At 51.1% G+C, this 22664-nt stretch overlaps 1 protein-coding gene across 1 annotated transcript in view; it reads left to right on the top strand.

The window, feature by feature from the left end:
* MAP2K6 (mitogen-activated protein kinase kinase 6) overlaps positions 1-22152 on the top strand; it is a 39766-nt gene extending 17614 nt beyond the window's left edge. The window contains exons 2-12 of the mRNA XM_063410157.1: positions 4365-4431; positions 5225-5273; positions 6666-6779; positions 8423-8542; positions 10214-10330; positions 10936-10987; positions 12798-12925; positions 13939-14016; positions 15503-15642; positions 18741-18786; positions 21798-22152. Of these exons, the coding sequence (XP_063266227.1) occupies positions 4365-4431; positions 5225-5273; positions 6666-6779; positions 8423-8542; positions 10214-10330; positions 10936-10987; positions 12798-12925; positions 13939-14016; positions 15503-15642; positions 18741-18786; positions 21798-21875 (989 nt within the window). The 3' untranslated portion in view covers positions 21876-22152. The remainder of the gene's footprint in view (positions 1-4364; positions 4432-5224; positions 5274-6665; positions 6780-8422; positions 8543-10213; positions 10331-10935; positions 10988-12797; positions 12926-13938; positions 14017-15502; positions 15643-18740; positions 18787-21797) is intronic.
* Positions 22153-22664: the final 512 nt, after the last annotated feature.

Below are 22664 nucleotides of genomic sequence, written 5' to 3'. Positions count from 1 at the left end.
TTTTATTTGTTATTCTCTGTTCTTTTCACCGTGAAACATCGAAGTTTCCTTTTTCAATATTGATATTTTACACTGCCATAACTGAAGGGGGTTAACAGCATCCATCCCTGTGCTCTGTCAGTGCCGGTGGGAAGAGGTTAACGAGCCCCTTGGAAATGTGTTTTTTCTCCCCTCCCTCAGGAACTGAGTTTAAGACCTTCACAGGGAAGTGTTTAATGTGTTTTCATTAAGCCAGGGTTTCTTTTTTCCCCGCTGCAGTTTTGCTCTCAGCCTTGGTTTGGTGTCAGGGTTGCTGGGGCTGCTCCAGGGTCGGTGCTGGGGCAGGGAGGTTCAGGTGATGCTGCTGCCAGCTGCTGGCACTAAAATCAGAAATCAGGGGGTCCTCAAGGGTGGAAAAGCTCTCTGAGCTCATTGAACCCAAACATTAACCCAGCACGTCCAAGGCCACCACTGAACCGTGTCCCCACATGCCACATCCACGGAATGAGCACTTCAGGGGTGGTGATGCCACCACGACCTCGGGCAGCCTCTTCCCAATGCCTGACCACCCTCTGGTGAAGAAATTCCTCCAAATTTCTAATCTAAACCTCCCCAGGCTGTTTCCTCTCGTGCTGAGATGGAGCTGCTGCCTTGAGCAGTGCACTTGCAGGAAAGGCTTTGTCAAGGTTGCACCTTCTTCAGCCCCAGTCAGTTCAGTATTTACTGTGGGGCAGTTTTTGCTGAAAGAAAGCAGATTTAAGCTTCTGTTTAATGTCACAGACACGCTGGAAGTTTTGCTTATCAAAACTGGGTTCTGGAGATGTCTCTCAGCATCACTGCAAGGCAGGCTCGTTTTTTTCCCTTTCAATTATTCTTAAAACTTGGCTTTTGAGTCAAGTGCTTGTGGATGTCTCCATGTGCCAGATTGCAGGGAGAGCTCTCAAATGAAGCTTTAGCTCGAAGGCTCAGGGGCCAGCAAGGCTCCAGGGGTTGTTTACACAGAAAACTCACAAATTTTTGGGTGCTGGGGAGGAGATGTACGATCCTGTCTGCTGAGCCACCAGCAGAACCTTTTGTGTTTCAATCCCTGAGCTGGGGACTCCTTTATTTCACCACCTGCTTTTCTCACATTTGCAGTCTCCAAAAGCTCAGTTTCTCTGTCAGAGGGGGCTGAGACGATCCCGTGGCTTTGCTCTTGCCACAAGTGACACAGACCGGCAGATAAACACAGGCGGTGGTTTAGTCCAGGAAACAAAGCTAAAAATAGTAAAGATCCATAAAAACACCGTGGAAAATGCTGGTTTTTGTGTGGATGGAGCAGGTACCATCCAATTTTGTGTGTTATTAAGTTGCCCCCACGTTTGGAGCTCCTGTGCAGATGATTTTAATACAGCATCATCTCCCCGAGCCGACGTCTGCTCTGGCAAACTGGGGGATTTTATTTTGACAGCCAGACACTTGCTTGGCAGTTCCTATTGAACAGAGCTGATCTTGAGACTTCCAATTATTCTTTTCCGTTTTAAAAAATAAAAGCCATTTTAAGTATGTTTGTGTTTGGGGAGAAAGTCAATCATGTGTGAGCGGGGCTGTTGGATTCTGGAGCTGGGGGTGAAGGGGGATCCTGGTTCCTGCAGCCTCCTGGGGTTGTTCTGCTGCTTATTTCTGGTTCCAAAGCAGTGCCATGCTCAGGATTGCTGAGGCTTCCTGCAAACCACTTGCAGACTGGCCCCAGAGGCTTGGAAAGATGAGCCGGAACAAAAGGAGCTCAGAAATTTGGCCTGATCCAGTTAAAAGCCATGAAATCGCCTGATTTCAGCCCAGGTTTTGTTAAATAACCACAGAGTCAGCACATCCCTCTCAGCACCTTTGAGTGCAGGTCCTGACCATGGCAATTCCCATTTCCCATCCCTCCTCCTGGTGCCATCCATGTCTTCTTCAAGCTACTGTTGTTGCTTTCTGCTTTCTTGAAAAGAAAACCCCAAAGAATGTTAAACTCTGCCTGTGCCTTGGCAGCCTGAACGCACGGACAGATTGTGCTTCAAAAAAATGGCAGAGCTTCAAAATGCTGTGTTCTGTGAAGAAGAGACAAGGCAAATAAACTCTCCAAAGTGCAGGTTTTATTTCCCCAGGAGGAAAGGCTTTTAGTGTTTATTTGGGTTTGGCGTTTTGCTCCCTGGTTCTGCTGACACCACTCATAAGATTCAACCCGTTCTGGGTCCAGTTCAAATCAGCTTCATTTCCATTTTCTCCCTCCCAGAGCAGGTTCCTGAAGCTCAGGGACAGCACATGGGGTGGTATGAAGGATGAAAGGGAAAAAAGGGGAATAACAGAGCAAATTTGTGCCTGTTTCTGGTGAGATTTTGGTTGTGCCAGCGTGGCTGCAGCAGAGTGAAGGGCTGACCCTTGGGGTTTGTCAGGAGGCAGCTGATCGAAGTCCCTAGATTAACAGGGACACTTCAGCCCTAAAAGAAGCAGCTCCACAGCAATTTGGTGGATTTTTGTGTCTTTTCCACGTGTAAAATCAGTTTGAAGATGCTTTTCCTGTGTTTCCTTGAGGATGCAGGAGAGGCAGGGAGGTCGCTGCGATGGCAGCTTGGAAAATGCCAGAGGAGCTTGTCTGCCTGCACTGCCAGAGCTGTGGATTGAAATATTCCAATATTTCAATCTTTTTGAGATTCCTTCCTCTGGATGAAGTGCCAGCATCCAGAACACCTCTCCCTGTTTAACATCCCACAGAGCCTGGGCAGGAAGGGGAATCTGGAGCATCCAGCAGGGCCTGGTCCTCATTTCTGCCTTCCTGACACAACTGAAAAACGGGAAGGAAAAGGGGCAAAGAGCAACTCTGCTCACTGTAAGAATTCCTCTGCTGTTTTATACAATTGTTTTCGCTTCCTCACACACCAGCTTTTACTTTTTGGTAAGATTAGAGCTGTTCTTTGTGCTCTCCGTGATCTTGCCGCTTTTATTTTGCTTTTCTTGGGTGAGCTTGGGAGCTCCTGGGAGCAGAGAATTGGCTTTTTTTTCGTTTTTTATTCCCTGTGTACATTCACATCTCTGTTGGTTTCTAATCCCAGCAGTGAGTGTGCACAGGGTTTCCAATAAATGCTGTTCTCAGCTGGGTTCTTGCAGCCTGCCCCATCCTGGAATGACTTTGTCAAAGGAGAGAGCACAACCCCATCTTTTGGAGCAGACAAGGAAAAAAAATACTGAAAGAAACACCAAAAAAAAACCCTAAAACAAACAAAAAACTCCCACCAAAACAAACAAATAAAGCCTTTTTTAAAAACCCCAAACAAAAACAAAACAAAAAACCCAACAACTACAAAAAAAACCCAACCCAAAAACGAAAACCCTAAATAAAAATTGCTAATTTGAATTGATGAATTGATTCATAAAGGTCATTTTCCACTCTGGGTGCCTGCCCTTTGATCCAGCACCCCTCTAGCACTGGGATGCACAGGCACGTATTGATGTGTCGAAAGGAAAAACAAATTCAGACGTGCATAGGTGAAGTTAGAGAGAAAGGGTTGGGAATAGAGAATAAAACTCATGCTTAAAATAAAGAGTAATTGATAGAAATTGTTAGATTAAAAATGCTGAATGCCTAAATTAGATGTTTGTGCCTTTTTGAGGGGATGGAGCAGGGTTTTATTATGCAGCCAGGTGTTTACCTTGAGCTTTGGTGATGTTCCAGGATATTTTCTGTGTGAATTTGAGCCCCCTGTGTTGAAATCTGTGCAGTCAGAAGAAGGTTCTTGTGTTTCTCTGCTCTGCCTGGCTCTCATGGCTCTCTGGACCCCCTTTCCAGGAGAGCTGCCTCACATCCTGAGCTGCATCCAGCTCAGAAAAGCTTGGCTGGTCAGTGTGAATAGAAACAAATGGCTTTGAAGCCTGCAAACTTGAATTCTGCTTTATTTTTGCTGGGTTTGCATAATTTTAATGACCAGGAGATGAAACGTGCAGTTCAACAGAATCAGAATCTGCACTTTCAGATGCAGTTTTAAGAAGGTGTTTTATCGTGCCAGGGTTTGAAGTTGTGTGTCTGGAATGGTTTTAAATCTGAGAACTGTTTGAAGGGTAGGAGGAGAAATGCCTTTCCCTTTCCATGTTCTCGTGGCCTGCCTTTGCCAGAGCTCTTTGCCTGTTTTCTGGACCAAGCTGGCAGCCAGAGCTCGCAGGTTTGAGTGAAACCTCGCTGAACAAAGGCACTTTATGTTTGAACTCTGTGCCCTGAGTCTGCCCCACCAGCCTGGCTGGGCATTTCTGTTAAATAAGGTTAACAAATACAGACAAGCTGTGTTTTAATTAACCCCAAAGAAATCACAACAACAACAACAACAACAAAAAAAGTGCCTTTCTTTAACTCTGCCTTTCTCGTTTCACAGGCAAGAAGAGAAACCCTGGGCTGAAAATTCCTAAAGAAGCATTTGAGCAACCACAGACAAGCTCCACGTAAGTCTGCAAACACTGAGGCAGGAGGAAAAGCAAACCACAGCCCCTGGCAGTGCCCAGGGCCAGGCTGGACAGGGCTTGGAGCACCCTGGGACAGTGGAAGGTGGAATTAAAGGATCTTTAAAGTCCCTTCCAACCCAAACCATTCTGGGATTCTGTGATAATTTCACGACCCTTGCATTTCCCAGGGGCTCTCAGCCCATCACCCTCTACCCATCTGTGTCTCCTGTGCTGCTTATTGATGCAGGAAAGGAGAAAAACCAGATAAAAACCCAGTTTCCACTGGTGTGGCACTTTGGCCAGCAGTTTGAGTAACAGGCATTTGGTCAAGGCATGGGAACCCATCCCCTGTCCTGCCTGCTCAGCCTTGCAGAGGGAATCCCTTTGTGCAGTTCCAGCCTGCCTGGCTGGCTTTGTTTCTGTGGGGATTGAGTGTTTTTAGCCTGTTATCCTGTGCTGTGTGGCTGAGGTGATGATTTACAGCAGGTTTAAATGTTGCTGCCCGTGTAATCCACTTTTCCTGCAGGCTGGCAGGGATTTGGTGCTTGCCACCTTGCCAGTGAATCCCTCTGGGTTCCTGCAGGGGCAGGCTGGCTGTGAGAAATGCCAATTGCAGCTGCTTTTCCCTGAACCCTTTTTGGGGTGATTTTGTGCATCTCTTGATCCTGCAAAGCCAGGAGGCTGCTCAGGGCTGAAGGTGTGAGGGGATGGTTTGGGGGTTGGATTTACCCACTGAGGGAAAATGGATCTTTGCAGGGAATATTTCAAATCTTTTCCCTTTCCTTTCGTGCAGGCCACCCAGAGATCTGGACTCCAAAGCCTGCATCTCTATTGGGGAGGAGGTAAGACTGGGAGACCTGTGGGACCAAATGACCACCCTGAGCTTGTGGGATTGCCTCACCCCAGCCCCATCCCCAAAAAACGGGCAGATAATCCAATATCACCTACTATAAATAACACTGCCCATTTTACCTGACAGACAAAGCAGGGGTGAATAAAAGCTGAGAAAACCCAACCTGGGAGCTGGTGAGCTCTGGGGGCTTGTCCAGCCATAAATATGGAAGTGGCCCCTGGTGTTTGTGTCCTGCAGGGCCAGGGCTGTGTGGGTGGCACCCCATGGGCAGCTGGAGCTGGCACTGCCCTGCTGAACGTGCCCCCCTTTGCCTCCCATGACACGTGGGCTCCCTTCATATTTTCCACCATGGAAATTCCTTCCTTGCTGCACTGAGGTGCAGCTAATCCCCTGGAAATAACCATTATAAAGCAAGGGGGTTGCTGGCAGAGTTGTTTGATTCTCCTCTGCAGTTCCTTTGCTGATTTAAAGCCTTCACCCAAAAGATTTCTCTTTGCTGATATTGAAGGTCGTCTCCTCAGGAGCTGAACTCGGGTTAGATGTTCCTGCCTTGGAAGTAAATCCTTCTGACAGCATGGAAACCAGTCCACCTGAATGAAAATAAAAATAAATCAGGGAATAAAACAAACCCCAGGACAGTTATTTTGATAGAGGAAAAAGGCAGAGCAGAATTCAAAGCAGCACTTTGAAGCTGAACAATAAATTCATGAGGTGCAAAAGACAGGCCTTGGTGTCGGTGAGGTAATTCCTGCAGTGAAATGCTAATCCAATAGTGGTTTAAAATGCCTGATTTTGGAGGCTTTCCTTGCATTTTGCATTTTGCATTTCCCCTGGCCTGGAGCAGGGGCTGGGAGGTGGAAGCAGTGTGAGATGCAAAGCGGTGCAGCACGGGAGCAGAGGATGTGCCTGCTCCAAGAAAATCACCCCTCCCTGCAGTGCCAGGGCTGAGGGAAGGCTCCAGTGCTCCAGAAATGCTCCGTGCAGGGGGCAGTGAGGCTGGGCAAGGTGCAGGAACAGCCACACTCACAGCCCCCAGAGATTTCCAGGATCTGTGGCTGCCTCACAGGGACTGGCACACCTTGGCTTGCATTCCCAGGGATCTGTGACCTGTTTGTGCAGCAGGGTCCTTTGGGAGGGGCAGCAGCATTCCCACACTCCCCCTGATCCCCAGGGGCAGCCACTTCCCCCTTCTCTCCCTCTAAACTCTGCTGCTCTTCTGAGGAAAGTGCTCCAAACTGGAGAGGTCCTGATGGGCAGCAGGAGCAGGGTCAGAGCTGCCTGAACCTCCCCTGGGACCCCCAAATGTTGGTCAGGGCTCTGTGCCCACGCAGGGCTGCACCCTGGGGACACCCAGGGGCCACTGATGGCTTTTGTCCCCCAGAACTTTGAGGTGAAGGCCGATGACCTGGAGCCCATCTCCGAGCTGGGACGAGGTGCGTACGGGGTGGTGGAGAAGATGCGGCACATGCCCAGCGGGCAGATCATGGCAGTGAAGGTAGAGTGGGCTCGGGGGGTCCTGTCCTTTCTGGGGTGCTGGGCACGCTTGGAACCCCTCTGCTTCCTTCCCTGGGATTTGCTGTTTCCTCATGAAATCCTTTTTCCACACAGGGGCCGAGATTTGGGTTATTTCACCAGGGAAAGGGGGGTGTTGTAAACGTGGGGTGCTCCAGCATTGCAGTGCATCAGTCACACTGTTCACCTTCATCCACAGTTCGCCCAGGATTTTAAATAGACATCATTTAAATATACCATCATTTTAAATATACACATACATATAAATGTACATATCGCATTTCTAGAAACGAAAAATCATTTAGAAAATTAGTTTTCTAAATATACACATACGTATAAATGTACTTTTTTTTCTGCTGTAGCCCCTCCGATTCACTTCATAATTATAAAGAGGAATAAATCTAACTGCACAAGAGGCTCTTCTTCATCTGGGACTTTTTTAGTGTCCATGGAACAGGAATTTTTTTGTTGGGATTTTCACATTTTGCTCCAGCATTGTAGTGCATCATTGTTCACCTTTATCCACTGTTTGCCTAGGATTCAATATACCATCATTTTTTAAATATACACATACATATAAATGTACATATTTTTTTCTGCTGTAGCCCCTCCGATTCACTTCATAATTATAAAGAAGAATAAACCTAACTGCACAAGAGGCTCTTCTTCATCTGGGACTTTTTCAGTCTCCTTGGAACAGGAAGTTTTTTGTTGGGATTTTCACGTTTTGCCTGCCGCAGTGGGATCTTGACTCATGGCAGGCTTGCAGATGCTATCATGAAAAGTTTTCATAACAACAGCTTAGACTCATAAATTTGGGGATTAGGGAAATGGTCATGGGAAAAACTGTAGTTTGGGAAGGACCAGTTTTTGCTTGGCTGAATTTTAGTTTCCTTTCAGAGTAAGAGAAAAAGCTCTGGAAGCTCTGAGCAAACTCTTGCTCGTCAGTTATGGGTGGGTTTTGCTGTGGGTGCTGGCTGGGCTGGGTCCCATGGCCTCTGTGCTCTGTATTTGGTATTTTTGTTTGTTTTGGTGTTCACCAAACTGCCCCAGGCCTCTCTGAGGGCCATGGAGATCTCAGCTGGGCATGGCAGGAGCGCTCAGGCTCTCTGTGGTGCTGAGTTCTGTCCCATAACTGGCCTCGAGTGGCTTTGGCCAGGAATCCTAGCAGAGGTGTGGGACCTGAGCCTGCCCTGGGGTGGTGTTTGGCACCCAAGGGTGTCCAGGTGTTTCACAGCAAGGAAATCCCATCCTGGAGCCTGGGAAGTGCCCCTTTCCAAAGGCATGGACAGCCCACGGGCTCTGGGGCAGGGCTGGAGCCCTCTGTCCTGCTGATGCACCAGATGTCCCTGGGCTCCAAAGCCCCAGCTTGCCACCAGCCTGGAATTCGATTCCCTGCTCCTTTCTCCTCTCCAAAGCTTCTTTCTTTTGGCCCTTGCCTGAAGAGTGGCGTTTGCAGGGAGGAGCAGAGCCACCCCTGGGTGCTCCCGCCGTGGGTGCTGGGCTGGGGCTGTGCCTGTGACAGGGGGGGGTGACCCAGGGGTGGCACCAGGGCTGCAGGAGGGGTGCCAGGCGTGGTGCCAGGCCCTGGGGCGGGCAGCCCTGACAGCAGGCTGTGCCCTGCAGAGGATCCGAGCCACGGTGAACAGCCAGGAGCAGAAGAGGCTGCTGATGGACCTGGACATCTCCATGAGGACCGTGGATTGTCCCTTCACTGTCACCTTCTACGGGGCGCTCTTCCGAGAGGTGAGGCTGCCTTGGAGCTCCTGCACACCCTTAAAGTGCCAGGGATTGATCTCCAGCTGCTCACAGAGGTTTGCTCAGTCCTGGAGGTGTCACTGTGTGTGGCTGTGAGTGTGGGACAGCCACCAGCTCACAGCCTGGGGGACAGCCACCAGCTCACAGCTCGGTCCCACGGCGGTGGCATCGCCCTGGCTCGGTTTCATCCATGGAAAAGCGTGGAAAGCTCTGCAAATCAGGATTTATTGAAGGGCTTTAAGCACAGCTCTGCAGAGCTGAGCCTCTCCTGGCTGGCCATGGGGAGCCTCAGTTCATGATAATTTTCTGGGCTCCTAAATCACCGTGGCTGTGCTTTGGGAAGAGTACACCCTAAATGGTAGGGAATGTGAGCAGGGAATTCCAGAGCAGGGGAAAGAAAGCCCAGGAGAGCTTTGGTGGATGGGCTTTAAAAAACAGGGAAGGGAAGGGAAGGGAAGGGAAGGAAGGGAAGGGAAGGGAAGGGAAGGGAAGGGAAGGGAAGGGAAGGGAAGGGAAGGGAAGGGAAGGGAAGGAAGGGAAGGGAAGGGAAGGGAAGGGAAGGGAAGGGAAGGGAAGGGAAGGGAAGGGAAGGGAAGGGAAGGGAAAGGGAAGGGAAGGGAAGGGAAGGGAAGGTTTGGGAAGGGAAGGGAAGGGAAGGTTTGGGAAGGTTTGGGAAGGGAAGGGAAGGTTTGGGAAGGGAAGGGAAGGTTTGGGAAGGGAAGGTTTGGGGAAGGGAAGGTTTGGGAAGGGAAGGGAAGGGAAGGGAAGGGAAGGGAAGGGAAGGGAAGGGAAGGGAAGGGAAGGGAAGGGAAGGGAAGGGAAGGGAAGGGAAGGGAAGGGAAGGGAAGGTGCGGGAAGGGAAGGGAAGGGAAGGGAAGGTGCGGGAAGGGAAGGGAAGGGAAGGGAAGGTGCGGGAAGGGAAGGGAAGGTTTGGGAAGGTTTGGGAAGGTTTGGGAAGGTTTGGGAAGGTTTGGGAAGGGAAGGGAAGGGAAGGGAAGGGAAGGAAAGGAAAGGAAAGGAAAGGAAAGGAAAGGAAAGGAAAGGAAAGGAAAGGAAAGGAAAGGAAAGGAAAGGAAAGGAAAGGAAAGGAAAGGAAAGGAAAGGAAAGGAAAGGAAAGGAAAGGAAAGGAAAGGAAAGGAAAGGAAAGGAAAGGAAAGGAAAGGAAAGGAGAAAGGGAAGGAAAGGGAAGGAAAGGAGAAAGGGAAGGAAAGGGAAGGAAAGGGAAGGAAAGGGAAGGAAAGGGAAGGAAAGGAAAGGAAAGGAAAGGAAAGGAAAGGAAAGGAAAGGAAAGGAAAGGAAAGGAAAGGAAAGGAAAGGAAAGGAAAGGAAAGGAAAGGAAAGGAAAGGAAAGGAAAGGAAAGGAAAGGAAAGGAAAGGAAAGGAAAGGAAAGGAAAGGAAAGGAAAGGAAAGGAAAGGAAAGGAGAAGAGGAAAGGAAAGGAAAGGAAAGGAAGAAAGGAAAGGAAAGGAAAGGAAAGGAAAGGAAAGGAAAGGAAAGGAAAGGAAAGGAAAGGAAAGGAAAGGAAAGGAAAGGAAAGGAAAGGAAAGGAAAGGAAAGGAAAGGAAAGGAAAGCCGAAAGGAACGAAAGGACCGGAAAGGAAATGAAAGGGAACGAAGGTCCACTTTGTATCCAATCTTGGTCAATTCTAGCTCTGCAGGGAGATGTGTGGATTTGCATGGAGCTCATGGATACCTCACTGGACAAATTCTACAAACACGTCATTGACAAAGGCCTGACGATTCCCGAGGACATCCTGGGGAAAATCGCTGTCTCTGTGAGTAGCAGCAGGGTGGGGAGGGGAGGGAAAGGGATTTCTCTTCTGAGCCAAGTCCTGCCTGACCCAAGCTCCCTGCTCTGTGTGCATCAGGGAGAGGGTGCTCCATGTGGCCATTCCCACAGCTGGCCTCATATTAGTGTGTTATCTATAACAATAATTTATATTATTTATATAATAAATTGTATTAAATAATAAATATAATAAATATCAATTATTTTATTTTAAAATTTATTTAATTATTATTAATTAAATAGAAATAATTTTTATAATAGGTGTAATTATTTGTGTATTTAATATATTTAAGGGGTGTTATTAAGGGGTGTAATTTATAAGCCATAAATGTGCCCATCCATCCAGATGATGGAGAGATGGCCCAGGTGTGAGATGTGGACTCCTGCAGCTCCTTTCCCTTCTCCTCGGGGTCCTGGAGCCCCCAGGAGGATCCCTGGGTGCCCCCCAACACCCGAGGCTGCTGGCAGGGTGCAGGACTCAGGGGGGATGTGGTTTTCCTGCCCTCCAGGCAGCTCTGGGGGGGATCAGGGATCGTTTTCTCCTCCCCGTGGTGCTGCCAGCTGGGATTGACTCTGGGTCTGTCGTTGCAGATTGTGAAAGCACTCGAGCATCTCCACAGTAAACTCTCCGTGATCCACCGAGGTGAGTGCCAGGCACACCCTGCCCTGCTCTCAGCCTGGCAAGGGCTCCCAAAATCCCAAATCCCTGAGATAAAGCGAGCCTTGGACAGCAGAAATACTCCCCAGCATCTCATGACTTGTAGCAAAATGCAGGCAGAGGAGGGGTGGCTGCTCTGCTGTTTGCTGCTTAGAATCTGCCTGCTGCTCCCAGTGTTCCCCAGTTCAGGAGAAAGGGCTGGCACAGGTAGGGCTCTTTCCCTGGGGCTGCTTTGCCCTGGGTGAAATGCAGCCAGGCTTTTCCCCCTGACCTTGGGAAGCCTTGCAGCAGGCTTTGCCCAGGTTTGTCCCCTGCTGGTGTGCAGGGAGAGGGATCCCCCTGCCAGCCTCATCCTCCTGCACTGCTGCAGCCATCCTCAGCCCTTGCACCAGCTTCCCTGGGCACCAGCTCACACCTAAACCAGCCTCAAGTGAAAGCAGAAATTCCCTCCTTAAACTCCTCTGCTTTCCCCTCTGGAGCGTCTCAAAGCTGCTGTGAGCACACTCAGGAACAAATTGGCAGTTGCTGCTTGACACCTTTATTTTTAAAGGGTCATTTTCAATTTGTCAGGAGGAGGAAAGAGCCCTCCCTGGAGTGTGTGGGTGCCTGGGAAGCAGCAGAGTTCAGCTGGAACAGGCAGTGGCACTGGCTCTGCTCTTCCTGTGGCTGGGGGTTGAGTTTCTGTGTCACTGACAGGGTGGAAAGCCCTTCTTGGCTGTGGGTTTCTGTGTGTTCTTGTTTGATTTCCACTGAAAATTGTCTGATTTCAGCGTAGTAACAGATGGGTGAGGATTTTGAATACCTGAGGCTTTTGATTGCAGAATACTGATTAGAGAGCAGATGTTAACGAGCTGTAAACCCACAGTTCTAATGAGCAGGACTCAATCACAGCTCCTGGCATCCTTCAAAGGGTGTTTCAGCTCTTTATTTAGTTCTTTATCACGTGGAGACAGAGGATCTTCAGGAAGTGATCTGTTATTTCTGGGTGGCAGCAGGGAAAGGATCGCTCCCTTTGGAGCATCCCAGGGAAAGCAGGGTCACCTGTGCTGGAATTCCATTTAGGATCAGCCTCACAGAGCAATTGCTCTGCAGGGAGCACCTCCATGCCCTGCTGGGCATCACTTCTGGCATCTCTGGGTGCCTTAACTTCCCTTTCTGCTGGGGACTGGAGCTGCCCTCACGAGCCTGATGAACGCACAGGAGTTTGTAAAGCCACGGTGGGAAGAGATAAACCTGGCAGTAACAGATGAGACCCTGGCCTGATTTCCACGGGGTGTGGAGCTGCCACTCTCCTGCTGCTGCTCACGCTGCAGTCGGGCATTGTATCCTTAAAATCAGAGGCTGTTCCTGCACCTTTGATCCTTGGCTCACCTTACTGCTCTCTCCTTCCCTGCCCCACATCCTTCCCCCGTGGGTTTTTCCTTGTGCTGGCACAATCCCAGCCCCACGGGGCCTTGCCAGAGCTGCAGAACCCCCTGGGCTCACCCCCAGCCCTCCCTGCCCATTCCCTGAGCAGAGGGCTGTGGTGGGGACGGGCAGAGTCACCTCCTGCTGCCCTGGATCAGAGAGGGGACTTGTGTGAGTGAGGGGACCCTGGCAGGACACACGGCAGGCCCGTGAGCTGTCACCTGAACGTGCCACGGCCGCAGCCAGCGGGATTTTGGCACGCCTGGAGCGCCAGGCTCTGCCGGGCTCTGCTGGGCTCCCTCCACTCATGGGAGCCTCTGTGGCTGCTTGTGGCTTGTCCCAGCCACCCCCACGTGACAGTGACTGTGGTCTGTGTTCCTTCTTGCAGATGTAAAGCCCTCTAACGTGTTGATCAATACGCAGGGGCAGGTGAAAATGTGCGATTTTGGGATTAGCGGTTACCTCGTCGACTCTGTTGCTAAAACCATGGATGCAGGATGCAAACCCTACATGGCTGTAAGTGGAGAGGCTGCGTGGGGAGCAGCCCCTGGAACGTGAGCCCAGGGGGGAAGGATTAACCCCAGGATTGCTTTGGGGAGGTGCAGCCCTGAAGTGAAGGGATACAGTTCCCTTGGGAGGGGGGACAGATCTCATGGCTCGGGTCACATCTCCTGGGCTCACCTTCCTGCTGCCCTCTGGCCTGCCTGTGACCTTGGGGAAGGCTCTGGAGCTGCCCCCTCTTGCCTGTTTGCCATTTGCCCCATGGGGAGGACAAACAGTCCCCAGGGACTGGGTCCCTCTCCGGGGAGCTGCTGTGCAGGATTCAGAATTGTGGAGCACTGAACGGGGTGAAAACAGTCCTGGAGAGCTGAGCCTTGGTGCCAGCTCAGCTCCAGCACCCAGCCCCTGCTGCAGGTGCCCCCTGGTTGTGGTGACCCATGTCACTGATGCCTTCAGAGGCTCCCTGGAACAGAGGCTGGACAGAGTTAGAGGGATAAAGTAGAGATTTATTAAAAGGAGACAAAGGATGCACCTTGGGCAGGACAAGAGCCTGGCCAAGGCTGCACCCAAGATGGACAGTGGGTCAGGAGTTTTGACACTTTGATAAGTTTTGGTCCATTTCCATATTGGGGTTAATTCTCCAGTTACAGCTCCAGGTGATGCAGTCCCACCCTCCCAGGTTGCTCTCCTCATTTCCCTGTTGTTTGCACTTTTTGGGCTGGAAGCTGCAGTGGTGTCCTTGGTTCTGGGCTGGAAAAGGATTGTTTTGTGTGACTGAGCTGTGAGGAGAGCTTGCTAACACTTTCTATGAAGTTCAGAGTTATACACCAATGCAGTACAGAATGTGGAAAATATGAAAGCTAAAATTTAAGGCACCACCCTTCCTGGTGAGGACGGGGAACCAGCTGTGCCCTCCACAGGAGGGTGAGCTGTGGGCTGAGGGGTGCTGGGCTGCCACCCTGAGAGAGCCACCCTGGGCGTGGGCAGGGCTGTCCCTGCTCCTCACCCACCTCTGTGTCTGTTGGCAGCCTGAGAGAATCAACCCCGAGCTGAACCAGAAGGGATACAGCGTCAAATCCGACATCTGGAGCCTGGGCATCACCATGGTAGGGTCACCTGGGGGCTCCTGGCTTCATCCTCCTCCCCACAGGGACACTGTGGCACGGGGTGGGGACAGGAGGGGCGCAGGAGGGCGCAGGGAATGTGCCATGGTGTAGCAGTGGATTTAAATAACTTGGACTATAATGTGCTCTAGTTAAACTGCTTGTATTTTTATCAAACCCTCAGAAATTTAGCAAGGTTATTGAGACAGAAATTAAAAAAGAGGAGCTTAAGAAACAGAACAGTATAAATGTAAGAAAGAGGTAAAAGAGACCCAAGGTAATGACAGACTGTGACCAATCACATTTCCTGAAAAAGCGTCCTGAATGCATAGACAAGACAGAAGCACCAATCAAATAACGTGTAATCACGTCAACAATCAGTCCGAAAATGTATAAAAGTAGCTTAATGTGAACAATAAATGGGCTTCTGCTCAATCGTTTTAGTCAGTGGTACAGAATTCCTGAGCCCCTGCAGCGCAGGGGGGCAGGGGAGGAGGAGGAGGAGGAGGAGGAGGAGGAGGAGGAGGAGGAGGAGGAGGAGGAGGAGGAGGAGGAGGAGGAGGAGGAGGAGGGAGCTGCTGTGTCAGCTCCGGGCTGCTGTGGGATGTGGGGCCGGGAGATGGCAGCATGTGCTAAGGAACAGCACAGGCAGCAGGCTGGATCCCAGCACAGAGAGTCCTCCCTGCACTCAGCCATTCACAGAGGCTCCCACAGGAGAGCAGGGGCAGCTCCCACGAAGTGTTTTGGGGGAATCCCGTGCAGGGTGGGGCTGGGTTTACCTCCCAGCCTTTCCCAGGAGCTGTCTGACACCGGGGTGCACGTGGAGCTGGCTGGGTCTGCTCCAGCCCCTCCTGTGTGCTGGGGGAGGATAAGCAATGTGGGGTGAGGAAATCGTGGAATTGCAGACTGGTTTGGGTTGGAAGGGGCCTTAAAGGCCATCCCATCCCACCCCTGCCATGGCAGGGACACCTTCCACTGTCCCAGGGTGCTCCAAACCCTGTCCAGCCTGGCCTTGGGCACTGCCAGGGATCCAGGGGCAGCCACAGCTGCTCTGGTCACCCTGTGCCTCCCCTCCCTCCCAGGGAAGAACTCCCTCCTCATACTTAATCCGTATCTCTCCTCTTTCAGTTCAAAACCAATCCCCTTGTTCTATGCCCATGTAAAAGATCTCTCTCCTCTCTGCACAGCCTCTTCAGGCTCTGCAAGGGGCTCTAAGATCTCCCTGGAACGTTCCCACCTACAGCCCACAAAAACACACTCGTGTGGGGATCCCTGCATGGTGTGGCAGGCTGTGGGTGTGCCCCCCGTGCTGAGGGTGTCCCCCAGTGCTGAGGGTGTCCCCCCCATGCTGAGGGTGTCCCCCTGTGCTGAGGGTGTGCCCCCCGTGCTGAGGGTGTGCCCCCCGTGCTGAGGGTGTCCCCCCGTGCTGAGGGTGTCCCCCCGTGCTGTGGGTGTCCCCCCGTGCTGAGGCAGGGCTCTGTGTCCCCAGATCGAGCTGGCCATCCTGCGCTTCCCCTACGACTCGTGGGGCACGCCCTTCCAGCAGCTCAAGCAGGTGGTGGAGGAGCCGTCGCCGCAGCTGCCGGCAGAGAGGTTCTCCGCGGAGTTCGTCGATTTTACCTCGCAGTGGTAACGCTCCCTCCTCTCCTTCTCCTGCTCCCTGTCCCCCTCACCTCCACCCCGCTGGGGCCTGGATGCACGGGCAGCTCTGTGGCCTCAGCCCTGGTAATTAGCAGCTGTGTTAATTAACAGTACAGCCTCACCTCTGAGGAGTAACAGCAATAGGCAGTAAGGGTGAGTGACATGAAAGAGGGGTTTCATCTCTCTTTCTGGTGAGGGGAGGATGATCATGGAGGAGGAACCTTGAGGAGCATGAAGGAAAGAACCATGAAACAGGATCCTGGAGAGAGAGAATCACTGCTGTGGGGTCAGTCTGGGGCTGCAGGTACAGCCTGGTGTTGGAACCTGCAGTCAGAGTTTAGCTGGGTAAAACCCTGCATTCAGAGCCTGCACTCCAATCCCTGCAGTCAGAGTTTAGCTGGGTAAAACCCTGCATTCAGAGTTTGCACACCAATCCCTGCAGTCCGAGTTTAGCTGGGTAAAACCCTGCATTCAGAGCCTGCACACCAATCCCTGCAGTCAGACTTTAGCTGGGTAAAACCCTGCATTCAGAGTTTGCACACAAATCCCTGCAGTCAGAGTTCAGCAGGAAATAAGCAGCAGTCAGAGGGTGCAAGGGAAATCTCCAGCAGGAGCTTGCTACAGCCAGAGTCAGGGAATAGTTGGAGTCAGGATGGCTGAGCTGTAAAGAGGAATAAACCAGGACCCTTCTTATTCTGTGTTTAACAAGAAGTCTGTGCCTCAGCTCATTTTTACCTCTAATAAGAGGGCTGCTGCAACAGCTTTCAACCCCCAGTTTTGGGCAGTTTTTCCTGTGGTCAGGGCTGGGCCCCTGTGCCCTCGCTGAGCTCTGTGCAGGTGCAGGCAGTTCATGTCCCTGAGCCTGGGCAGGGCAGCAGGGTGTGGGATGGCTGCATCCTCTCTCTGGGGACATGGCTCTGAGGACAGATTTTACATAATTCAGATTTTACCTCCTACCTGTCCTCTGTCCCCTGAGGGCAGATTTTACCCCCTCTCTCTGGTGTCTGTCCCTCTCCCGGGGCTCTGAGGCTGCTGCTCTGCTTCCCTGGGAGCTGGAAGCAGCAGCAACATTTGGCTGTGCTGTAGGAAAAGGGCTGGAGCAGCCCTGCTGCTGTCTGCAGGCAGCACAGAGAGCTCTTGGAGCTCCTGCCCTCCCTCCAAGCCTGCAGGGTTTGATCCTGCAGGCGCTGCAGTGCCACCCACCTGCCTGCCAGGCTGGCAGCTGGCTCTGTGTGGTGCCCACACAGGGCAGCAGATGGACAAACAGAGAGATGGACAGACAGAGATGGACAGACAGAGAGATGGACAGACAGAGACATGTGAGACTGCCCGAGCTGCCAGGCCTGGCCAGCTCTGCTGACCCAGAGGGGATTAGCAGCTGCTCCTGCCTGGGGACTCTCAGTACCCACGTTTAGATTCTTCAGAGTCTTGTTCAAACATGTTTCCATGTCCTTGTGGTCCAGCTGCTCAGCCCCTGCCCCACGCTGGGGAATACCTGCCATGCCCCCTGTGCCCGGGCTCTGGGAGAGAGAGGTGGGAGCTGCCTTGGAAAAACCCTCTCACCAGAGGCCCCCCGTTCTTGCAGGGCCCACGCTGAGGTTTTGGAGCAGCTGCTGTTCCTGCAGACAGCACTGCTGGCTCTGCTGTTTGCCAGCTGCCTGCTCGTGCCAGGCAGGCTGTTCCTCCCTGGGGATTTGCTCTTCCAGGCCCTCAGGCTGTGGCTGCTTTAGGGGTTGCATCCACAGCCACTTTGGGGAGCACGTGGTGATTCCTGTCTGTGCAAATCCTCCAGGGTCACTGAAGATCCCTCACTGCCAGCAGAGTGGCACGGACACGGAGTGGTGAACTTTGCACCAGTTTTGTGCAAAGGACTTGGAGCGGTGAACTTTGCACCAGTTTTGTGTTCCTGGGGTCAGGGAATTCCTCCTGACTCCGAACCAGGTCACAGCCACTTGGATCAAGCCTGGCTTAGGACTGTTTGTCCCTCTGCTGCCTGGGGCAGTGAGGCCTCATCACCTGTAGGCACTGCAGGAAGGTTCCTGGCCCATCTGACTCAGCACAGATCCCAATATAACTCCTCATTCCTGAAAATTTACATTGATTTCAGTAACTTATCACCAGATTTCCTGCTATTAGTAACCTGGGGTTGAAGTGGCTTTGTAGAGGGTCTAAATTAAGAGATTTACAACAATTCTGGACACAGCTAACCTTCAAATTCACCTTGTCATCGTGGCTGGGGCTGCTCCTGAGCTGGGAGGATGTGACACATCCCGTACCTTCGGGCCGGCGGTGTTGGCACGTATCGGCCCTGGGTTCCTCTGTTCATTCACAACATGACACTGAACACGAGCCCTGCACACACAGCAAGCAGGAAATATCTATTCAGTGTGTGTCCTCTGCTTCCTCTGGGCCCCAGCAAATCCCAGCAGAGGTTCTCACTTTTGTTTTGCTCAGTGTGACACCTTTTCCCCGCCATCGCCGCGTACGTGTGTGAAGATCTTTTCAAGTTGCTCCAAGTGTCTTTCCCCTAAATACACTGCCAGGAAGTGAGTAGAGATTACGTCCTGTCTTTTAAAAGCTATTTTCTGCTGGAGGGAAACCAAAATAACTTCCAGCTACAACCCTCCAGGGCCATCTGTTGTAGGAGAGGAGAAAAAAAGGATGTCCCATGGAAGCGTCCCCGCTGATAAGGGCACGGTGATAAACAAACAGTTGTACACGTGCTCTGCAGCCACCCAGTCACTGCTCCCAGGCAGGGCTTGGAGCCTGAAGCCATCCCCCGAGTCACTGGGCTGCTGGAGAGCACCCAAACTCCCAGCTGGACCTGGCCCCCAGCACGAGGCAGCGTTTGGGGTGGTGTTTTGGTGGCTCCAGATCTGTTGGTGGACCTTGAGCTCTTGTACCCAGCGCTGTTGGCTGTCGCTGTCCTCAAGGCCTGAATTGTTTCCTCAGCTTGGATGAGTGGCTAAATTTACTCTGCAGAGTCTTTAAACCTTATTTTTGTCATGGTATGGTTTTATGGCCTTATTTAAATCCCTGACAGAATGTAAATTCTAATGTTTTCTCTTTTTTCTTCCCAATTAAAGCTTGAAGAAGAATTCCAAAGAACGGCCAACATACCCAGAGCTTATGGTGAGTGTGGCTGCATCAAGGAGTGTGTTCAGAGCTGAGCTGGGTCACAGTGAGGTGAGAAGGAATCTCTGAAGGCAGAGATTCCAGCGGTGATGGTGTTTGGGGATGCTTTGCATCTCTTTTTTTCATACCAGGTGGGAGAATTGTGACACTTCAGAGTCCTGGGAGGGTGGCTGCAAGTCAGAGATGCTCTTTGAAATCTCAGCCAGGTGCTTTTCCAGTCAGATCAAGGGAGGAAATACAAGTTAAGGCAGGTAATGGACAAGAAGGAGGCTGTGAAGAATGAGTTGGTGAGGCTCAAATGCTGCTCTGGGGTTTGTGTGATCAATTCAGACACCTCAGTGTGCCCCAGATGCTCAGTGGCCAACTGGACTTAGGGGCCTTGGAGAGGAGGAGTTTTGGACAGAGAAATTCCTGGATGTTGGGGACAGAGACTGTGACTAATAATTCCAGTTACTGAATTTCATCTACTGCCTACAGACCGTTCACTGGGAGGGATAACTAAGGAGGAAAATACCAATAAAGATTGGTGACAGGGGAAATGCAGGGCACTGCTCTGTGCCCAGGCAGAGCTCTGGGCTGCAGCTGGCAAGAACAGATTTATCTGCTTGGGCTCCACAGCCTCATGGCTTCTCTCTCTCTCCTGACTTTCTGGTATTGATCCTGGTGCTCCTAAAAGCTGGCAAAAAGCAGGAGAGCTCAGGAAGTTGGTGTTTCACCCCTGCAGACATTTAATCCTTTTTTACTCTCACACAATTCACAGTTTTCTAAAAGCAGAAGGGTGCTTAAATTCGTTATTTCTGAATAACCCTGCATTCCCACCCCTGTCCAGTCTCAGTGTCAAGATTACCTGGATTAAGGGTGGAAACTGCTGCAGGATTTCTTCAGGCACTGGTGTTCCTACCCCACAAATTTTGGGATATACAGAGAATCAGATCCATCACCACCTCACACCTTCTGCTCAGAGGTGAAAAGGTGCCAGTTTAAGGTGATTTTTACCTGCAAGTCATGCTGGAAATCTTGAGTTGTAAGCAGTGAATAATTCCCATGGCATTTGGTGCTGGGCCCTGTAATGCAATTCAACTTTAAATAGCTCTGATTGACACACAGCTTGCCCCCAGACTGCTTTCAAACAAAGGGAGGCCTGAGATTTATGGCTTTTTTTTTTGGTGGGGGGGGATATATTATTGAATAAATCCATCTGTATATTTTAAGCAAATTTCTGGACTTTGCCAAATGGCCTTTTATCAAAAAAGGTTCGCCGAAGCAGCTCCGTCTGCTGCAGCATTAAAACCCATTGGCAAGGGAGTGCATTTCTATTGAATTAGGTTCTTGGATCACCCCTGCAGAGTATCTCAGAGCTGTGGTATTTTATGGCTGACATGGATGTTGTGAGGTCCTGTGGTTGAGGGTTGCTGTTTTGTTGGGGTTTTTTCCTCTCTCTCATGGCATTAAGTTGCGGTGCTGGATTGGACTTGTCATTTAGACCCAGACTGCTCCCTTGCTTTCCTGTGGAATTGAGGTTTCTCATGGAAAATGTGACTCTGTGCTATCTTGAGCATCTTGAGGAAAGCTGATAGGGGTGCTTAATTTCATTTAAAATCCCACTTCCCCCAGGTGAAGCGGAGCGTGAAACTACTGCAGGAGCGGTGGTGTGCACACCCCACCTGGCACGGGGCTCTGTGCCAGCCCCAGCCCTTGCACAGGGCTTGGCATCCCTGGGCACAGCCTGGAGGGCATTGCTGCCACCCCTGGCACGTTTTTGGGTGCTCCCAGGCTGTGGTAGCTGTGCTTTGTCACTTCAGTGGGGTGTGGAAGCAGGGACATCGTGCTGGGATAATAACGAGACATTGGGGTCACCTCTTGGAGTTATGCAGGGCACTTCAGTTCCTGTGAGTGTCTGACCCAGGGAGACCTTGAGTTTTGCCTGGATCTTTGCCTCAACCCACTCCAGCCCTGTTTCCCACATAATTGTGCTTCCTCTTCCTTACTGCTGTGTCTTTGGATCGCTTCCCAGGCACTCAGAGCTGCCTTGTCTCCCTCCCTGGGTGACTTTCCACTCAAGCCCACCTTGGAAAGTTGCTTTGCTTTGCTCTCCTTCTCCCTCCACTTGGCCCCTGCCACTAAAGATCATTGAAACAGCCAATGCTCAGGCAGTGAGGTGAGGGGCAGCGTGGAAAAAGCCCTGGAAACCCCAAATTGTCTTTAAAAATCTGACTTGAAATGAGAGGGCTGGAAATCAAACCCCCAGCCTCGTACAGAGCAGAGATCTCTGTGAGCCCTGCAGGGCCTTCTGACACCCTCCATACAAATAAATCCAATTATCTGCCAGGACAGTGGGTGTCAGACAGGGTTTTGGGTGGGATCTCAGCTTGGGGTGTTGCTGAACCAACCAAGCAGAGTTGGTTGGAGAGGGGCTTTGGTTGTTTTTGGGGTGTTTGGTTGTGTTTTTTCTCCTTAGCTGTATTTTTCCGTTCATGCTGAAATGCAGGCAGGGTTTTCTGGCAGGCTGTCTGCCCGTGTCGGGCAGGATGAGGTGGTTAAACACACCAGTGGGGATGGCTTTCCAGCTGGGATGGCTTTCCTGTGTGGTGAGGGAGCCACTGGGGCAGTTCAGGGAAAAGATGAGACTCAGGAGTCAGCAGAGGGTAAATCCACAGATAGAGCGAGGGGAAACCACTGCAATCAGCAAGGTTGGAGCCTGTGGGATGGGTACCCGTGGGCTGGGGGTGATATGGGGCACATGGAGAGGATTTTGTGAGCCTTCTCCTGCCTCCAGAGCTGCCCAGCTCAGCCCTCCCAGCCAGGGCAGGGTTTAGGGCAATCCAGAAGGGCATCACAATTTCATGGAGCAGCCCTTGTGCTCCCCAGCTTGCCTCATCTGTCAAAGCCCAATATTATGATGCTAAGGAGAAAACCTTCCTCGCTGTCTAGAGGATTGTCTGAAAAGCTTTTTTGCTCAGCGTGGTGAATAATAAACTTTGCTGGTTTTTCTCTCTCTGCTTTCCCAGCAACATCCTTTCTTCACCCTGCACGAATCCAAAGAGACAGACGTCGCCTCTTTTGTCAAGCTCATCCTGGGAGACTGAGAACTGGACTTGTGAAAGAATTGCCCTTCTGTGGACTGGTGGGTGCAGGGGAGGGGCGCGTGGCAGGACTTGTCATGGAAGCACCAACAGAAAGTCGCCGTGGTTTTGTTTTGTTTTGTTTTTATTCTGAGGAACCCCCGCCTCGCCCGAGTTTTTTTAAAGGGTTCTTTGGTATCCATAGTGACATAGAACGAGCTGGTTAGTGGAGTGAATTTTAATAAGGTTGGTAACCTTAAAACGAAAACAAAACAACAAAAAAAAAATTTTTTTTTTTTTTTTTTGAAAGAGTGATTTACATATTTAATGACAGTCGAAGTTCCTCTTCCTAACTTGCTCCTCATCCCCCTTCCCTTCCCCTTGAACCGGAATTTGCTTTGTCATGGTAATAGGTGCTATGGTAGTCATGAAGTTGTATGTAGATTTATATTTTGTCCCTTCCATTATTTTAATATTTATGTTAAGTGCTTGATGGAATAGATTTCTGTTTTATATGAGGATGAGTGCGTGGTGATGATGATGATGATGCAAAATGAGGCCACAGCAAGCAGCACTTGTAGGGCTTTGCTGGGGAGGTGTCCGAGGAGAGAGGAGAAGTGTCTCTGTTGTGGAATATATTTAATGTGCATCATGAAAGGAAGTGATGAGCAAGGCTTGCAGCTCAGCTGCTGGAGCTGTGTCAGGGAGGGAGCCCCGGTGTCCCCTGTGGTCACCTCTTCTCCAGTCACCACCCTCGGGGTGGTGCCAGCCCTGTCCCCCGCCCTACTCTGCTGGGGAGGGCAGGCTGGGAGC

Source organism: Prinia subflava, chromosome 12 (assembly GCF_021018805.1).
Source record: "Prinia subflava isolate CZ2003 ecotype Zambia chromosome 12, Cam_Psub_1.2, whole genome shotgun sequence".
NCBI lineage: Eukaryota > Metazoa > Chordata > Aves > Passeriformes > Cisticolidae > Prinia > Prinia subflava.
This window is presented reverse-complemented; position numbering and strand designations above follow the sequence as displayed.